This window comes from Scatophagus argus, chromosome 21 (assembly GCF_020382885.2).
Source record: "Scatophagus argus isolate fScaArg1 chromosome 21, fScaArg1.pri, whole genome shotgun sequence".
NCBI classification, from domain to species: domain Eukaryota; kingdom Metazoa; phylum Chordata; class Actinopteri; family Scatophagidae; genus Scatophagus; species Scatophagus argus.
The window spans coordinates 8549106-8567525 of NC_058513.1; the positions used below are offsets into that span (position 1 = coordinate 8549106).

Consider the following 18420-nt stretch of genomic DNA (forward strand, 5'->3'; position numbering starts at 1 on the left):
AAAACAAACGAATGTCTCGTTATTTCATGCGAAAGGCGCATTTTATTACGAGGATTATCTGCTATCTGACATCCGGTCATTTAAACCGTTTGCAGATGTATAAAATGAAACGTAGTTTTCTCGTTTCATATATCGCCAATGCCCAAGCACGAGCTATCATTCTAGCAAACGCAGATGGATTTCTATCTTCTACAATATAACATCTTTGCCGAGACGAAAGACCGTTAACTCAAATGATTACGTTTGACAAAACTCATGTTACAACGTGTGCAATTGGCAAAAGATTTAGGGTCAGTCGAACTTGACATTTTGGCTGATAACCATATATTCATAAACTGTTTTATTTTACCGTGTAAATGAACGAAAAAAAATATCGTCTACATTTAGACAGGCATTTTGAAAGGCGACTATGCCACAGCAACATGTTTTGAGCAGACAGCACAAGAGGGCGCTATTTATCAAAAATAATAGGAATTTGTCACCATGTCTTAACCATGTATTGTTATGGTCCGACGAGGGTAGAGACACTTCAGTTTGACCTGAGTGTCTGATGTGAATACTGATCATTACAAAAAGCTAATTGTATCTATACTATTGTGTAGGAGAAGAGAGTGTAAAATTAAAATAAATAATTTACTTTCTGGCAGAGCCGTGGATACAAAACACACAAAACAGATAAGCACACATGAATGACAACATTTTTATTGAGTTTACTTTGCAAGACCATATAGATCTATCCCCTTAACCTCATACTTACTTTGTATATTTTTAACATTGCATAAGATCATATAGAAGTGATCTATGTAGTGATATGAGAACCATATTCATTGATGTAATTGCTAGATTGAGGAAAAATGACACATTCTTTCCCTCTGATTACAAGTGTGATCATCTTCAATCATGCATTACAGTGGTCTGTGGCTTATGACTTGAATGCAAAACAAACTGGGCACTTAAGTATTAGGCTACAGATTTGATAAGTTTGTCCATCACATGAAATGATTATCAATGCCAAATGCTCAACCAGACAACATGTGTGTGAAGGGCATCAAGGTAATGTAGCTGCTAAAGTGGAAAGGTTAAACACCTCAGACCAGAGTATATCAAATGAGCTCTCAACTGAACCAAGCAAATCAAACACAAAAACATATTAAAACTCATTGCAGAAAAAGTCTCAAAAGAAGACTCAAATAAATTTTTGCTCTGAGCCAACGTAGGTAAGTTTCATCCTATTAAAAGTGAGCATGCCACGAGAAAGGGCGGAAAGCAAGATTGTCTGCAACGCTCAAGCATAGGCCGTCAGAAACGGATGGAGTATCTCATCGGTCGGCATGTCTGTGAATATCAGTTCATGTGGAGTGGGGAGTGCTAGTTTCCATTTGTGCAGTCACACAGGTTAGGTGAATGTTAACGTGTGCGAGGGAGTGCAAGACAGTACATAATTGGAAGGCTTCAGAATACTATAGCAAATGTAAACATAGCCTAGCTCTGGCAGGAAATCCAGTCTACTTTGAGTGAACCTCTTTGCAGATGTCAAATTTTGCACTTTAAAAGCCCTTGTGTGTGCTTGTGTGTATATATATGTGTATATCTATATCAAAACATGCATCCATACTTGTTTTCCAGACAATATAAAAATTGTTTTAGTCAAGTGTACATGTGAGTAAATGGAGGTTTGTGTGTCGTTAACAAGTCTGTATGTACAAAGTGTGCCAGCATTAAGAAAAGTTTACTCATCCCTGACACTAAGATTAATGTGTACAATACACATAAGACATTGGATTTTGGTCATTGGGAAAAAGGCAACACTAAATGATTACTTGTGAATGAAATATCCAACCTATCAAAACCACACATCAAACCTGAAAACAACTTTCTATAAAAAAAAAAAGTGTTCTAAAATGCAGTATTTACATTAACAACATTACAGGCTTATAAGCAATGTGCACAGTGTTGTTTTCCACTGTAGTGCTTGTAATGCTGTGTACGAAATTTCAACAAGTCAAAATGCTTAGTAGAATCTATCACAATGCAGGAAAAAATACATTTGTTTTTTGTTTTTTTTTTTGAATGTAACAGTCAACTTCATAGCCAGCCAAGTATAGCTTTGTTATTAGTTATCAAAACATGTTCCAGGCATGTTCTCAGTGAAAGACACCATATTCAGCATCAGCTGTTTCAAACCTAACTCAGAAACCTCTAGAGTCCTGTACAAACAATGTAAAACACAAGTTAACATTGTCAAGATTTTCTCATTTTTAAAGATCCAGTAATAAACAACTTCCATTCAAAGTTGTGTTTTCTATACAGTGTACAAAACGTGCAGTTTTTTTTAAGAGTTAAATATTAATATTGAATTTGGATTATTTACATCAAAACAAAATCCTCTGGATATGAACAGAAAGCACTTCATCACTGCCTTCAAACAGTTCCCATTCCCAAACCTCCCACAACACAAAAACTTACCCTAACAAAAAAAACAAACAACTTCAAAACAAGATGTTCCCTCAAGCATTCAAAATAAACTAATTCAAGAAAACTGAGAAGTCAGTGGGGAAAATAAAATAATAAAAAAAGATGTCACTGTCTCATGGATGTCTTTTCCGACAGGAAACAGTATGCCACTGGAGGACACAGATGTTTAAAAAAAATAATGTCACTGTAAAACAGAATTCACATTTGAAACATCTTTGATGATTTGGCAGTTAACTTTAGACTTATGAACATGAGGAGATCCCAAACTACATTAGAAGATAAAAAACAAAAAAAATCTGGCAGATTAAACGAGCACTTAACAAAATTTAGATGGCAATTTTACTTTTATTTCATAACTAAAAATAAGCGTTTGCAGAAGCAGCAGATATCTTACTTTGAAACAATATTTTAAATGAACCTGTGCGGTTATAGGCGTGTCTAATACTTCAAAGTTCCATTCTTATAGAAAAGTAAGTGAACTTCCTGAATATATAATTACTTGATCCCAGAGCACACAATGGCTGTATCTGTTGTTTCGTGCATTACACTAAGGTTGTAAGATAGAGTACACGATTCAGCAAGAAGCTACACAAGCAACACATTTACTTCTCAAGCCATGAAAGCGAACAGTAAAGTATGTTGCATTGTGACATTTCTGTTAGGTAGTTATTTCTGCTGCTTCTCTGAAGGTAGTGTACTTAGTGAAAATTCATACTTCTGTTCATTACTGGTATCTTCCTCAGCACTGATAAGGGTTTTGTAAAAGTGATAAATTACCTAATGCCCCTTTATTTACAGTATCAAATAACTGACATTTTTGTTCACATAGTTTTCAACCTTGTCTGAGAGTGTGATTGTTCCTCTTAGAAACAGTTTACTTTGAAACATATTTTCAGAAGCTGTTCACTGTTTCAAAAACCATCAGAAAAGTATAGCTGGGATCCTCATGATCACAAATCTCGACGTAACTGTTTGAAATCTTTGGGAAAATATTTAATCGATTTGTTTTTTGTTTTTTTTTAGGGTGAATTTCACATTTAATAGCCTCTCTCTTAATAAATGCATGATTCCCTTCTTAACATCTCTACAGAATGATTTTTAGTTTGATACTTCTGAGTTACAAAGACCACACTGATCCCTTACCAGACCCTTGAGTTGGAGGATATAAGAATTAACTCGATAGATGACCCTGAGTGAATCATTGGCCTTGTATGATGATGGCCATATTTTATAGCATAAAACATATGTAGATTGCAATTTCTTACTTTCAATTACAAAAAAAAAAATTGCCGCTAATTAAAAAAAAAAAGGTCCAGTTCAAATCTACAGGCACAAATTGTCAGTAAACAGACTTATTTACATCAAGAAATAAAAACAAAAACGGAGGGAAAACACAAAAAAATGCACACCCCCCCTTTAAATCTCCATTGTGCCAAACGTTCTTTCACAAAGATGATATGTTTGCATCATAACACCTGGAGCTCATAATACTGAGTCCTCTTCACATTCGGGAACCCCTTTCCTGAAGAATCTGCAGAGACCAGAAAATAAGCGAATAAAGCAACACATTAAAAACAAAAGTCATCTTGTACCTGACTCTGTACAGTCCTCTTTATTTCACTACTTACAGTCAGTGTATACATTTTTTGACCAAAGCACTTACTCCTGCCACAGTACACGTTCTCCCAGGCAGGGGAACGCATACATGTACTGTACGTGCAGGATGAATCAAACATGCTGAACAGGGTGCAGAGACAAAGGGAAAAGCTTGCATAAGTGTGGAAAATAAAGCGTTGCGCCAGAGACTATGCAGTATGTGGTTGTAAGGCCAATTCTGGGTAAGCTCATGGAGCAGAAATGCTTGTCTGTTGCGATCAACCTTGGTACTGGGAAGACATGCTGCTGAAACTAACCACAGCTCCCCCAGGAGTTACGAATTGCCAAAGAGATGAAGGGCAAAATTCAAACTGAGAGCCTTATCAAGGTTACAGAACTAATAATAGTCAAAATTACCAACCATTTTCTATATCAAGTACATTCAGCATGTCACTGAAAAGTATGAGAGATGAACCTCACTCAGAAGCTAAAGAAATGTAACTGAGAACAATAGTTTGCAAAAAGAAGTCTGATTGTATTTAAGTTTATTGGAATGTTAGCTTATTATCATTTGATTTATTACTCACTGGTTGACAGCTCCTTTAGTCCAAATATGGTCAAGGAGAAAATACCAAATTTGAGGCTTCAAAATGGCCAAGGAACCAATGAGTAACGTTGTGTGGGCTACGTCCAGTTCTTTTATACAGTGTATGGATTGATATCAAGTTTTGTCTTCAGGCCACCTTGCATTAATGATTTGACCTTTTTCTCAAATCGGTGCTCTTTAAGCAACACTTCAACTGCTACTACCTTTTGACAATGAAATGGACAAAGGGAGCACAGAAACCCTTCTACACTTAAAATGTCATTGAATGAGGGACAATGAGTCAAACTGCAGCAGCTGATGATTCAGCATGCCCTCCATTAACCAAGGCTGTGATCATGACAATAATTACAAGGGTCTTATTTACACTACTGAAACAAATGGAGCTCTTCCATCTGGTTTCAAAGACAGCTTCACCTGCAAGGAAAGCTCCACCAGTCTCAGCACGAACCATCTGGTTTTTGATCTAGCTTTGGCTTGTAGGAGGCCAAAGCTGATTTTCAACCTGTCTTCAGTCACTTCACCCTGGTTTAAGCATATTATCAGCTCAGGCAGTCTTTGAAAGCAAATGTGAACAAAGTTTTCAGCAGTGTAAACTGCATCAAAGGGGCACAGGGAAGAAAGAGAGGGACAAACTAAGGAGGCGTGGTGGAGGGACTACGAGCACTTGAGTGCTCACCAGTGAGTCATAAGTGCTCAACTCTAATCAGAGTCATTCATTTCATAATCCGTCTCTTCGTCCTCGCTCTGAGCAACATGCAGCATGCAGACAGCACAGAAGAAGACAAGAAAGGCATGGTGTAAAATAACGGAAATGAATGCAGGTGTAAAAATGTTGGAAAGGAGAAAAATAAAACCAATGGGTTATGTTCACGGGGATTCACATTAATCAAACTACATTTAGAGTCTATGGAAAAATCCAAGCAAACAAGAACAAATGTTATCCAAGGACACCTTGTTCCTACCACCCTTAATTCAGATGTGACAATTGATTTCTACAAAAAGGACCCATAATTTTAGATTTCAGCTCTTAATAGTAACATTAAATCAATCATACTCAAGGATAAGGTGCCCCTGGAAACAACAGCAACCAAGAGCCTGCTCCCTCTATACACATGCTTGAAAGATGCACTGGTAGTGTTTAATCTTCCTACTGAAGCAAACAACAACAGGAATATAAGTTTAACAATGTGCTTTTTCACGTGCAGTTGCCTTTAAGGAGTGGAGGCACCCATGGAGAGTAGGTGTTGGGAGTTTGAATTCCTCAGGGCATGCCTACTGCTTCGCTCCCAAAGCCCTTGAGAAAATGACAGACCTTGCCAATGGCAGCACTAATCTGCAGACCTGTGCTTTCTTAAAGCCCCTCACAAGGATGATAGATAGATAGAAAGATATCCTTTATTAATCCCAGCCTGGGAAATTTCACAAAATGATGCTGTTTAGAGAATTTTTTTTCTCATTTCAGGTCAAACATAAGATAAATTTCAACAACTGGTTAGTTTGGTTAGAGATATATCGAAATGAATGCCTAATTGTCTTTATTTCTACATTTTTCTACAGACATCTACATTTACTCTGACTAACTCTCTATAACTTGTGGTTATAGACGAGTCCTGTTTTTTTTTTTTTCTTTTTGAAAACACTGGAGGACTGAATATTCACAATGTTCTCCTTCATAGAGGTTTCTCATCAATAAATCAGAGGTGCTTTCAGTCCCCTGGTGGTATGTTCATAAATGCAGTGCATTTAAAACATCCACAGGCCATCACTCACAGATGTTTGCTATGGACGGCTTTTCAACCCCTCCCCCTCCCAACACACACACACACACACACACACTCTTACCTTAGCCTTCTCACTAGGCTCACTGTTTGTCCCGTATGATTGATTATGCAGCTCCTTGGAGACTACGCACAGGAACTCGGCTTGGTCTTCGTTTCCGTAGTTGTAAGAGGAGCCTATGCTGACCAGCTAGAAAGACATGAGAGCAGAGCACAGAGGAAGAACAAGCCTTAGACTGATGAATAAGTAGAGGCGAAAACTTGTTTACTCATGGTGGGGAAAACAGAGGTAGGGAGACACTAAAAGTAATGTTGAAAAAAAAAAAAAAGAAAAAAAGATTGACAACAAATCAAAAAGCACAGAGTCTACAGGTTCCTGCAATTAAACCAGCTCAAAATACCTCATACAGACAAATTTAACTATGGCTTGTTTAATTCTTACTCTTAACTTGCTGAACTTAACTTTGATTAATTATCTTTTTTGGCAGGTGGGAGTAACACAAAAGTGCGCTTAGATTTAAACTCAAGAAGTCACGGTTGCACAATCACATGGTACACTGAGGCCAGTAGGACAAAAGGACACCCCACTTTAAAAAGCAATACTCCTGGAGAGGATAGAAGTTAGAGGCTTCAAAGACAACTGCGAGACTTTAAGGCTACACTGAAATGTGTCACTTTTTGGTCATGACATTTCTAAAATGCATTGCAAACAGTATTTTTAGGCAATGCAGACACACCAGCACTGAAAACCCAAAATAAAACATTCACGAAGATCAAAGGGCAAACAGAAAGCCAACATATTAAAAGAAAATACAAAGAAATAAAGTAATGTTGGTCCATAAAACAAGGTAATGATAATGGAATAAATAGCATGAAGATGTCACAGACAGAAAATAACCAGCTCATAGTCAATTCAAGTGCAGGGACTCGACCACAGGAAGCAAACATGCTGGTTGAAAATCAATGGGGAGCGGTGGACTTGATTTGATAGGACCAGGCTTGTTTTCAGTGAACAGCTGGAATTAAATCAATGCAATCAAGTGTTTAAAACTACAGTATCAACTACTTAAGATGTGAACATTAGAAAAGACAGACTAAACAGACATGTAGGATTTTGTCAAGTGCTTCAACTAACACATTAATCAAAATCAGTACCATTAAGATAAGATGTTTGAGAGGTTAGAGAGTGTAAGACACCCCCGTTTCAACCAAAGTTATGTCACCAAAGCTGGCACAATTAACTGGAAAACTATGAAGGCACTTGTACAATTCACTTTATGAACGATTCGTGTACATGTTCATGTCGTCTCCACACGCGTGAAACGTATCCTTCTACAATTAATATGTGGTGTTTGATTTCTTTCTTTCTTATTTCTTTCTCATTTATTTAATATTAATATGTTTATCTTTTCAAGCTGCAGGGCTGTAACAAATATGGTAATATTATTATTAAAGTTGAAAAATAACAACATTTTATTATGAAGCTATGGAAATTGAGTATATCACGGTCATTTCAAACGCTCCTCTTTCCAGTCCTGTCAGTTTCAATAAAAAACAAAAAAGGAAACAAGAAGACAAAAAAAAAAAATGGGACAACATCTTTATAAACAAACTGCATGCATGCCTCGAAAAACATGTAAAAAGAAAGAGCAGCTCTCATTCCACAATGACTGCTTTTACTGCTGAATGTTAAGTTTGTGTATACTGCAGGCTACATGTATACGGTCTGTACCCAGGTGTGCATGTTCAGACATGCATCGCCTCATTAGCCACTGCTGCTGGAGACTTGTTGTTGTTAAGCATTCTCTCTTACATTAGGCATAAACACTGCAAAACTCACACAGCTACCATGGTTTCTACTTATCACACTGCTAAAGACTCAGCATGCACCAAATCCTAAGGCACCCAGTGCAAAATGCACTTCAAAACACAGCCTATGTTCACGGATTCTTAAAGACGACAGTAGGTCATTAAAGCTCATCTCCCCAACATTCTCCTGGGCTGACGACTGAGATTTAGGCTTTGCATAAGGATTGTTTCTAGTAGTTTCCCATCTGACCTGTGTGAAGAGATTAGAGAGATTTCAACTCTAATGGGAAAGCCAGTGATTCCTCATCTCGGGAAGATTCATTTACACATAATACACACTCCCAACACCCAAACGTGTGGTTTCTCATTAAAAAAAACTTGCCTTTGGCATTCCCAGCCGAACACAAACGCTCATGTAAACTTGGATTATTCTGTCTTAATGTTTGAAACAATTTCAATTACCCGCTGGGAAGATAGAACAACATTTTTTTTTTTAAAGAAAACAAAAGTTTCACCTCTAAATCAACCAGCATTAGATTACAGCATAGCCCCCAAAACAGCCAAGTAGCTACATCAAAGCAAAACACAGAAGGCTGCTGACAAGCTTACAAACTGTGAATGCAATATGAAGAAAAGAACAGTATAATAAAATAAAATCACATACACGAAAAGGTGTCATGTTGTCTTAGTCTCACTGGTGAGCAAGCAGCACAAATAAACACTTAAAAGAATCAACTAAAAAAATATGACCAACAGCTATGTGTCTACTTGGGACAAACAATGGCCAACGGGGTGTGTATGGACAACATAGGGACCATGCAGTGACCAGCCCGTGGACAGAAATTTGTGGGACACACCTCTCCGCTGTTGTTTGGCAAAGCAGACTCCTCTCCCTTCACCTCCCTTGACACAATCAGCAGAAACTCTGACTGGTGGGCCCGCCCGTAACCTATACTGACAAGCTGCAACAACCAATCAGAGCACAGAAGGGATGCCCGGATCATGTATGCGGACATTGAGAAAGATGTGATTTGCTGGTTCGGCTTTTAGCCATTTCCAGTATTGAGGATTGGACTTTTTGGGTCAATGTGAGCATAGCGGGGTGGGTGAAGCACATGAAAGGAGGATTACTGCTGTGACCCTGCAGGTGGAGATTTACCTGCTCAAACTTCCAGCCGTCAGACATGGTCGACACCATCTGTGTCAGCTCCTCCTCCTGGCACTGCAGCACCCGGTACACATGCTTAACCGGAACCTGATAGAAGGATGAGCAAAAGTAGGGTGGGAATGCAGAGACAACAGTTTACCATATTAATTAAACAGAAATGTCTCATAAATGAAGAGATTTCTCTCGATAGAACGTCATATACCTGTGATGTTTTACAGTCACGTTCCCTGATCTTGTCCTTGATGAGTTTTATTAACGATGTGATGTTGTAGAATTCGGCTTCTTCTAGCACACCTAAATCAGTGAGTAAAAAAAACAAACAAACAACAACAACAACAAAAAAAAAAACAACAAAGAAAAGAGCTATTGAAGGCAATCTTATTCTACATGTTGAAGTATAATGTAATGATGAAATATTCACAAGTATGCTAACACACATATTGATATAATGTATTTTAATTTGGAAAACATTTCTTAAAGTTCATCTCAGGGTTCTTTCACATCTAACCTGTTTGTTTTGATTAAAACAAACTCAGAGGGGTATATTAGGACATTCTCATAATGGAGAACTATGAAGAATACAAAAAAAACCACAGTAAAAGGCAACACGGTTGTGGCAAATAAGGCTACAGAGAAACACTAGCAGAAAAATGCTAATTGAAGACTCCATTTATTTCACTATTAAATTCCATCTTAAATGTGCCATTTATTTATAATGTGACAACAGTACACTGAAGAACTGAAGAATAAACTTTAAAATTGGTACAGCAAATGTATACATTATACTGAAGAACTGCATTCAGATCTGACACTGTCCCATAATGAAGGATGTGTGGAAATCAATTAAGCTCATGTTCAAGTTACAGGCAATTAATCAGTGATCTTTTAGGTGCAGCAGTGTAAAACTGACTTGGTAGCAATGCAGGACCAAACACTGGGACCAGGTTAGGTGTAACCAATACATTTGTATTAATGTTAGTATCTGTGCAGCAGTGGGTTGAAAATCTGATCTAGAAATGTAGTTTTTTTGTTCTTCAAAAAAGCACTAAAATATAGACATCAGAAGCACTGTAGTACCGCATGAACTTCTTTCAGACATCAGATTCATCAAGATTCAACACGTGGATCCTGATGAATGTGATGATCAGCTTCCCATCAGTTTAAGTAACTTCATGTCAATTCTGTTGGCTCGTTTGTAAAAGTCAGTGTGAACCAGATCAGAACTAAAATTCAAGAATGTATAATGTCCCCCCTTGGTCCAGACTAAATAAACTACAAGTGTGAATTCACCCTCATATTCCACAGAGAAATTACCTTCCTCTGCCAGGTCCCTGTTGAGCACCAGTTTACCATGCCTCAAGTAGTTAAGCACTGGCCCAAAGTATGTGGGGTCTCTGTCTATGAGATAGGCACCGGTTTCATCCTGAAAAGCAGAAGTATAGGAAACATGAAAATGGTATTTTTCTCAAAATGTAAGCATTCTTTAAAAAAAGAGACAATCAATGAGCAGGCATATACCTTAATCGAAATATAATCTTTGGGGGAAAAAACATTGTGCATCAGTGGATAAAACTCAAGGGATGAGAATTATGAGGTCAACTCCTGTGTTGATAATCTCTACAGGGTTTGGACATGCGCAGAAAGAGCATATAAAACAGCTTTGGGATGTCACTTCACTATTCCCAAAGGCCTTGGGTTTGATCCCGATTCCTTCACAACCGCTGGGTATTCCCCTATTTCTGTAAGTACTGTGATTAGACTGTCATTTTCTCAGGGGGGAAAAGGAAGCTAAAACAATTAGAGCAGAACAGAAAAAGATTTGAAACAGAACGCTGAATCCACCAAGGGGACTGGGAGAAAGCACCTTGGCTTGCAACTGACAATTAGCCTAGTCTGGTCTGTTACATAGTTGGCCTAACACAATATATGAAAGTCAAATTGGACAGCTGTTTAAAGTACTGCAGCCAACGCCAGTTTACTGATAAAACTTGTTTAATATGATGTGACATTTAGTGAGTCAAACGTGCATGACATTTACACACGGCACGGAGGAAAGGCCTCAAGCAAATTCTGTGCTAATCCTCAAATGCTGCAGGATGTTTGACTTTACATCAGTGGAGCATATGGCTTCAGGGGCAATTTTGCAAATTACCGGCCCTGCCAGTCGTGCAACGATGTAGCAATCGTCACACGCCAGGCCATGACCAAACTCAAACATACAGCCAAGTGTACACGAAAGAAGACGTGCACATTCACATTTACCTCGTCTTCACATATTCAGACACAGATTCAGCTCAAAAAAACCCATTAATCTTTCCAATAATGAGGAAAGGTCCCAGTGCATTTTCTTTTTGTAATGAATCTCCAAACCCTGTTAGCTGGCTGACCTCCTTTCCAAAGCAAAAATATTCCACAGGAGCCCAGTGGAACTCTATTCTGGTCTTACTGCCCTGTGTCAGTTCCTTACATTTCCATAGTCACTGAAATTTAAGCACAAGCACAGGTGCACCTGCATAGAGGTACTGACTTTGCCAAAGCTGTGCAACTCAGCATAACCAAACAAGCTGTACATAATGTTTGATTTTAACTTTGAGCTACCATGCACCCCATTTAGATTTCTTTCCACTACACAGCCAGCTGTATCCACTGGTAATGATTTCACAAGTACCCCTACCCAGTGATGACTCAAATATGGCAAAACACAAACTGTATTACTGTCCCAATGCAACTTATTTTCATATCCAGAAGTGCAAAATGATGGTATTAGGACTGCAACCCACAACTATTTTCATACCGATTAATCTGCACATTAGTTGTAATTAAACGATGAATCATCAGTCTATAAAATTTTAAGGAACATTTTTTAATCAATTTTCTGAGACCCAAGTGACATATATAGTGCAAAACCCAAAGACTCGAGTTTTTCAAGAATTTCCCTCCAGGGATTAATAAAGGAATTCTGATTCTGATTTACCTAAAAAAAAAAAAAAAAAAAAAAAAAAATCACTAAAATGATTAATCAGTTATCAATATAGTAGGTGGTTGTCTATTTAATTAACTTGCTACTGTCACCTGATCAATCAAACCTGGCTAACTGTTGCAGCTCTAGATTATATGCTTAATGCTTACCATGTTTTCATGTGACATGAGGAGAATAACTGGAATAAATGGAAGAATAATTAGCAAGTCATAAAACCACTTTTTATGGTGGAATGTGGAGGATGAATTAAGGAGACACTCAGGCTGAGGAAAGAAGCCCCTCCGGGTAAAGTGAAATCCACACTACAGTAGCTCTGTGAGAGGACTTTTTGAGGTCCAGGCAGAAAATATCCACATTAGTGCTTGACAAATAAATAATTTTAAAATAATTGAGTTTCTAAGTTTGACTGACTAATAATGACTAAGAAAAAATGTTTAACTTAAAGTCAGGTGGTGCTCAAGCTAGGACTGTACGACGCTTGCATGCACAGGCAAAGCCACACGCAGGGGAATTATCTAACTTCTAACGTGCATCCTTCGCATTAGACAGTTCATTTTTTCCAAACAGAGCTAGTCAAGTCATCCTGTGGAAATTCCTGTATTTTTTCATATTATTATCATTATATGTAATAAAATGAAATCACAGAAAACAAAATATGACAATGCCAGTGTTTTACAACATTGTACAGGCCTACTTTAAGCTTTCTCCCCTCAATTTCCTTCTGGCTCTACATTGTCACCTACCCAATGAAAAACCAGTGACATGTTTTAGATTTTTTGTAAACATTTTCTTTATCTGAATCAATTAAACTTGGCATATGGAGGCGCTATGAGGTCACCTATGTGATATAAGCCTTCTTCTCAGAAGTCATTTTGACAAAGAAGGAAAAGCACAAGAGTAAACAAAATTAATTACTACTGGCTTCCATTTAGCTGCTTTGGTTTCAAGGTTCCAGGTATTGTGTGTGCTTGCTCGGTGTAACACTGGGATAATAGAATAACAGAGCCATTGTTAATGTTATAGCAACACCTGCGCTCATCCTACTATGACTATACTACTAAATGAAAAAGGCCTATTACACTATACAAATAAACTATTGTATACTACCTCTAAAAACACCCACTGATCAAACACTCAAAGCTACCATATGTGTACTCTTGTGTAAACTTTCTGCTTCCTGAAATGCTGCGTTGACAAGCCTTTTGCAGGTCCTCTGTGTATATGCATCTATGGGGGACACAGGATGACGATGACCCAGTTCAGATGATTATGGGGGCCCTGATATGGGCCCGAGTACACAAAGGGGACATTGTTTTTAATTAAAAACAAAAGGCTGTGTCTCTAGGGGCCCACGCTGGGGAGCACCGGGCAACAAACAGAGGGGTGGGGACTGTCGGGGAATAAGAGGAGGGCTGCTGGGACGTAATATAGGCAGGAAGGAAAAAGAAGGAAAAGTGAAGAAATTTGTTGAATTTTAAAGACAGATAAATATCCCAATCTCTTTGGAATACTATAAGCATGATGATGAACCTTATCGTTAAGGTTGTGAAGAGTAAGAGAACAGGTCAACCTTGGCTGTGAAAAGCAACAAATTATCTTCAAAGACACAAAATCTTTATTCATACCTCATACTTGTTGATTGAATAAATACACTACACCACTATAACTACAACTGCTTAACCCAAAGAGATCAGATGATACCAATAAATAAACTGACAAGCATCAATACCGCCTACAATAACCACCAGAAATAGGTCAGTTCAGTGTAGATCAAGCATGCTGCACGGCTACGTTGAGATTTGCCCTTGCAAAAACACTAAAACTGCAAAGCCTTTTGCACATACAGCGTCAAGAACAAAGTCAAAGTCAGCCTAACCGTGACTGCATTCACGCTGTAGACAACTGAACATTGAGGGGAAAAAAGGGTAATTAGAAGGGTGGATTTCATAGCAGAGACAAGTGTAGAGTATTAATCTTATCATTCTTCTCCTATACACAATACATATCCTCCCACAGGAAATACCATGGTGACCCACCCTTCAAGTGCATGATGTCCAATAAGGATTTCTGCAGACACATCAACACTGAAAGTCTACAAAATGAACAAGTCAATGCATTCTTGCTTCAGTGGTCAATAGTAGGTGTATAACAAAACTTTGCATGCACCCATTCATGAAATTCAAGCCAGACAGGTGTATGAATCATGACTGCTTAATTTCATTGAGGTTTACAAATAATATACCAGATGGTTGCCGGTAATTACCAAAGAAATAAATAGCAATCCTAGACAGTGACCAAAACAATTAACACTATGACGTGAAGCCATTCCAATTTGTTCTTGCCAAGACTAAAAAGAATGGAAGCATTATTAAACGCTGCTCGGCATCCACTGCAGTTGAGCTGAAGTACAAGCCCACTGCAGAAATAGTACTTAAAGATGTTGCAGTAGATCTTCTCAGTCACATGACTAGAGATACTTAGCCAAGTGGAATCCTGATCCTTAAAGAGTAGGAGTCAGGAGTCCCTCTGGAGTACAAGCAGTAATGGCATAGTAAAATAGGCCTTCATCTTCTAAATAATACACACATTGCATCAAGGCTATATCATGTGAAACTATCACATATTTCAAGATATTTAACACTGTCATTTGAATGCAAGTTTAACCTTTCACCAAGGCTGGGAGGAACTTCTCGCCTTTCTGACACTTTCAACTGTGCAAGGCAACACCATCAATGCATTTTGCAGAACAATTTATGACGGTAGAGTGCTTCAGGCAGTAAATGAACGGCTCCTTTAAAAGTCCCCTAAAAGCTTTGCTGTCATGATGAGAGGCAGTTAAGTAGCTCCACAGCTAAGCTGACTAGCCAGGAAATCACTGCAACCTGGAGTTTTCTCTAGGAAAAATGGGAGATGTGTACTGCAATTTAAAAAGAGAGACTGGATGTGGACACAGGCACCGTGCTGATGACTGGGTTTGGTGCAAAATAAAATTCAAACTGATTTCAACATTTTAAATGTACTGCAAGACAGGCTATAAACAATAATGGCTACCCAGCTTTTGTGAATAAAGTTGCTTTAGACTGATAAAGCCAACAGACAGCCTTGAGGCACACCTTATTTGCCAATAGCACCCTGCAGGGTCCTTCTGAGCACTTACTGCAAGAAGCAGAAAGAGACGAGATATCACGGTTAAATATTCACGTTGCCTCCCACAGTGTACTTAGGCATGACACAGAACCTGAATCCAGCATTAAATGTGGCCATATTTTTCTCACACATGCAGCAGAGAAAACTTCTCCAAGCAGCAAATGGATATGAATATGAAAAGAATAAAGATGTTGAAGGAACAAGAATCCTTTGTGATGGGGTGCTTGAAAAATGTATGCACCTCTCAAAGCTAGAAAGCCGTTTCTCTATTTGAGTGGTCCTGAGCTGAGCAGCTTTAGAGCAAGAATATATCAGAGGGAGAGATTCAACACTGATGTGCATCTCTTGCTTACTGACTGGGCAATTGACAATTTCAAAAGCAGCCCTTGCTTATAATCTCACAGCATGAATTCAATAAATGCCCATTAATCCTACAAACCTAGTAACAACAGTAATGAAAGCAATGCACGGAAAACTATATTTTGGTATAAACCATCTTGGAAAAAATACTTATAAATACAAGACTATCAGCTGTTATGGCTCTGTACTTCACAGCACTTCCTCCACTTTCTCCCTGATCTGCCCCAATGTGCAAAACAGGCTCCAGTCAACAACATGAATAATGCAGTTCTCCTCAAGAGTCCTGCTGAAGCACGTCAGCCTGCGTGACTGAGAACTGAACCACTCATTTTCTTGGCTGGAAAACACAATACTGCATTCGTCCAAAAACAGCTCTTCGCTGATCTGTCACTCTGCTGGGCTTCCTTTCACATGCACAAAAAAACAAGAACATTGTTAGCTCAGTTGCAAACAAGATGAAATCAATTCATCAGTGTCAGTGTATATAGTTTGAGACATGTTAGTAAGTGTAATAATAGCTATTAATAACCTGCCCTTTACTGGGAGCTGCCTCAAACTAGATCGCCTGCAGGAGAGAGGTACAGTAATGACATGAGAGTCTGATACACATTTAAGACAGGGGATTGTGATGGACTGATCCTTTGCTCATGGGAGGATAAACTGACAAAAAAGCAAGCTGATTATTCAGAGATTAAGATATTTGCATGAATATACGAGATGAGCCATGGTCTCAGCTTAGTATAAAGGAGGACAGAGGTGAAGATTAAAATGTGCAAGTGGACGATAACAATGCGTAATGGGGCAGTAAAATGAGCAATGAAAAACGGAGCACATTACACTATGTATACAGACACTAATACATTGTGTTTGACAGTGCTGGGGGCCTTAAAGCACACACTGCTGTTAAAACTGGCAGATGGACAAACAGAGAAAAGGCTGCATCTGGAGCAATGAGGCCATTCAGGGAGGTGAGTGACTTCATCCTGAGCTCTCAGTTGTCAGCAGCACCTCACCCCACTTGGCATTGACTTATGTGCTCATTAGGGGAGCCTCACCACCAGCATAGAGGCTGATTACAGCAGAGCAAACAGAGCCAAGTAACAGACTAACCTCAGGAGAGGGAGGAGAAAAACACAAATTGATCGAGCAATAAAGTCTTATATGTGTAGATCATTTGCCAAGTTAATAATCGCACATGACGCTTGCGAACATTACAATCATTGTATGGACCAGAAAAGAGCTAGAGAAGGATAGTTTGTCAATAGCTCACCAATATAATCTAAACTCAGAATCTGATTATGCCACAGTCAATTCAGGTTATGACTATATGCTAACATTTTTACAATTATTTAGTTGTTAAAGAGGAGTTGAACAACTCATCTAAGTTTAGATTAAATATTAGCTACAGTATATTCAGTCATACACAAAATTGAGCTACATTAGTTACAGCTAGGTTCTACATACAATGTTATATAAAAATAGTGAGAGTAGTAGCAGGAACAATAGAAAATTAGGTTGCTGTCACTTTTTGACACCTCTGTGAGTGCAACGCAATGCCACGGCCCCAGATGGACAAAGTTTCCAACTACTTAGGTGACTTGATATTTTAACTCGAAGACCTGTGCGGACAGTTAAAACCACGCGCTATTTTAATCGGCACACTTAGGCAACCACAAGACCCGGCAACTTATCTTGCTGAAGACGGAACGAGTTAGCTATATACTCATGCTAGCATCAAGATCATATGTCATGTGGTGACTGTCGGAATCTAGCTAGTTTAATAGGCTAATGCTAGCTAGCCAAAAAATCGAGTTAGCAGTAAGTACGAATAAACACTGACTTTTTACCAAGTCGAGAATCTGGTTAAGCGGGTCGATAAGCGCAGACACCAGCAAACATGACTGCTTAACAATGCAGCTAGTAAATATGAGCTAATTCGTTGGAAAATTATATTTGGTTAACCAACTGCGCTCATACCTACAACGCTAACTAGCTGGACTAGCTTAGCTTTTACCTTGTCGGAGTCGAGTTCGGGGTCAGCTTGGCTCAGTCTGTACAGAAACGATTTTGGATCCCGACACAACGTCTGTCTCGTTGTTAAAAAATACGTCCCCCCGACGTTTAGCCGAATCCATTTCGATGCCCCGACACCGGCTGAATGGTTTCTTTCCGCTGGAGAATGGGCCAAACATCTCCGATGAACGGAGCTACTCGTCTCAGAACTGTTCTCTGCCATCCCTCTCCTCGTCTCCTCCACCCTCGGCTCGGCTCTTTCTGTACGGCTGACGGGAAATATCTAGCAGCAGCCACTAACTTCGAGCCCTCGATTCATGCAAAGCAGGCTGCCAGCGCCTCAGCCACTCCTACTAACTCACTCTACCAGCGCTGACGGACACTTGCATAAATTATTCCAGAGAAAAGAGGTCCTCCCCAGCTTCACCTACTAACGCTTCAATAGAGAGCCATGTTTTGTTGATGCCGAGAGCCTGAGAATGTCATA

General features: G+C 38.9%; 1 protein-coding gene across 2 annotated transcripts; it reads right to left on the bottom strand.

Annotated features, from left to right (window-relative positions):
* Window positions 1-686: 686 nt before the first annotated feature.
* Window positions 687-18202, bottom strand: kctd5b (potassium channel tetramerization domain containing 5b). 2 transcript variants are annotated; one of them, XM_046376770.1, is made up of 7 exons: window positions 17935-18202; window positions 10748-10856; window positions 9636-9727; window positions 9425-9520; window positions 9123-9227; window positions 6521-6646; window positions 687-4006 (listed from the first exon to the last, which is right to left on the bottom strand). In XM_046376770.1, exons 1-7 carry the CDS (start codon window positions 18154-18156, stop codon window positions 3977-3979), a joined length of 780 nt encoding a protein of 259 aa, XP_046232726.1. In that variant the 5' UTR covers window positions 18157-18202; the 3' UTR covers window positions 687-3976. The 2 variants fall into 2 exon arrangements, with proteins under 2 accessions (XP_046232726.1, XP_046232727.1); XM_046376771.1 differs by lacking the exon at window positions 9123-9227.
* Window positions 18203-18420: the final 218 nt, after the last annotated feature.

Coding starts and splice junctions, on each gene's coding strand:
- kctd5b (XM_046376770.1), bottom strand. CDS start 18,156: ATGGCAGAGAACAGTTCTGAGACGAGTAGCTCCGTTCATCGGAGATGT. Junction 9,728..10,747: donor CAGGGACCTGGCAGAGGAAG/GTAATTTCTCTG, acceptor TCACTGATTTAG/GTGTGCTAGAAGAAGCCGAA. Junction 9,228..9,424: donor ACGGCTGGAAGTTTGAGCAG/GTAAATCTCCAC, acceptor TGGTTGTTGCAG/CTTGTCAGTATAGGTTACGG.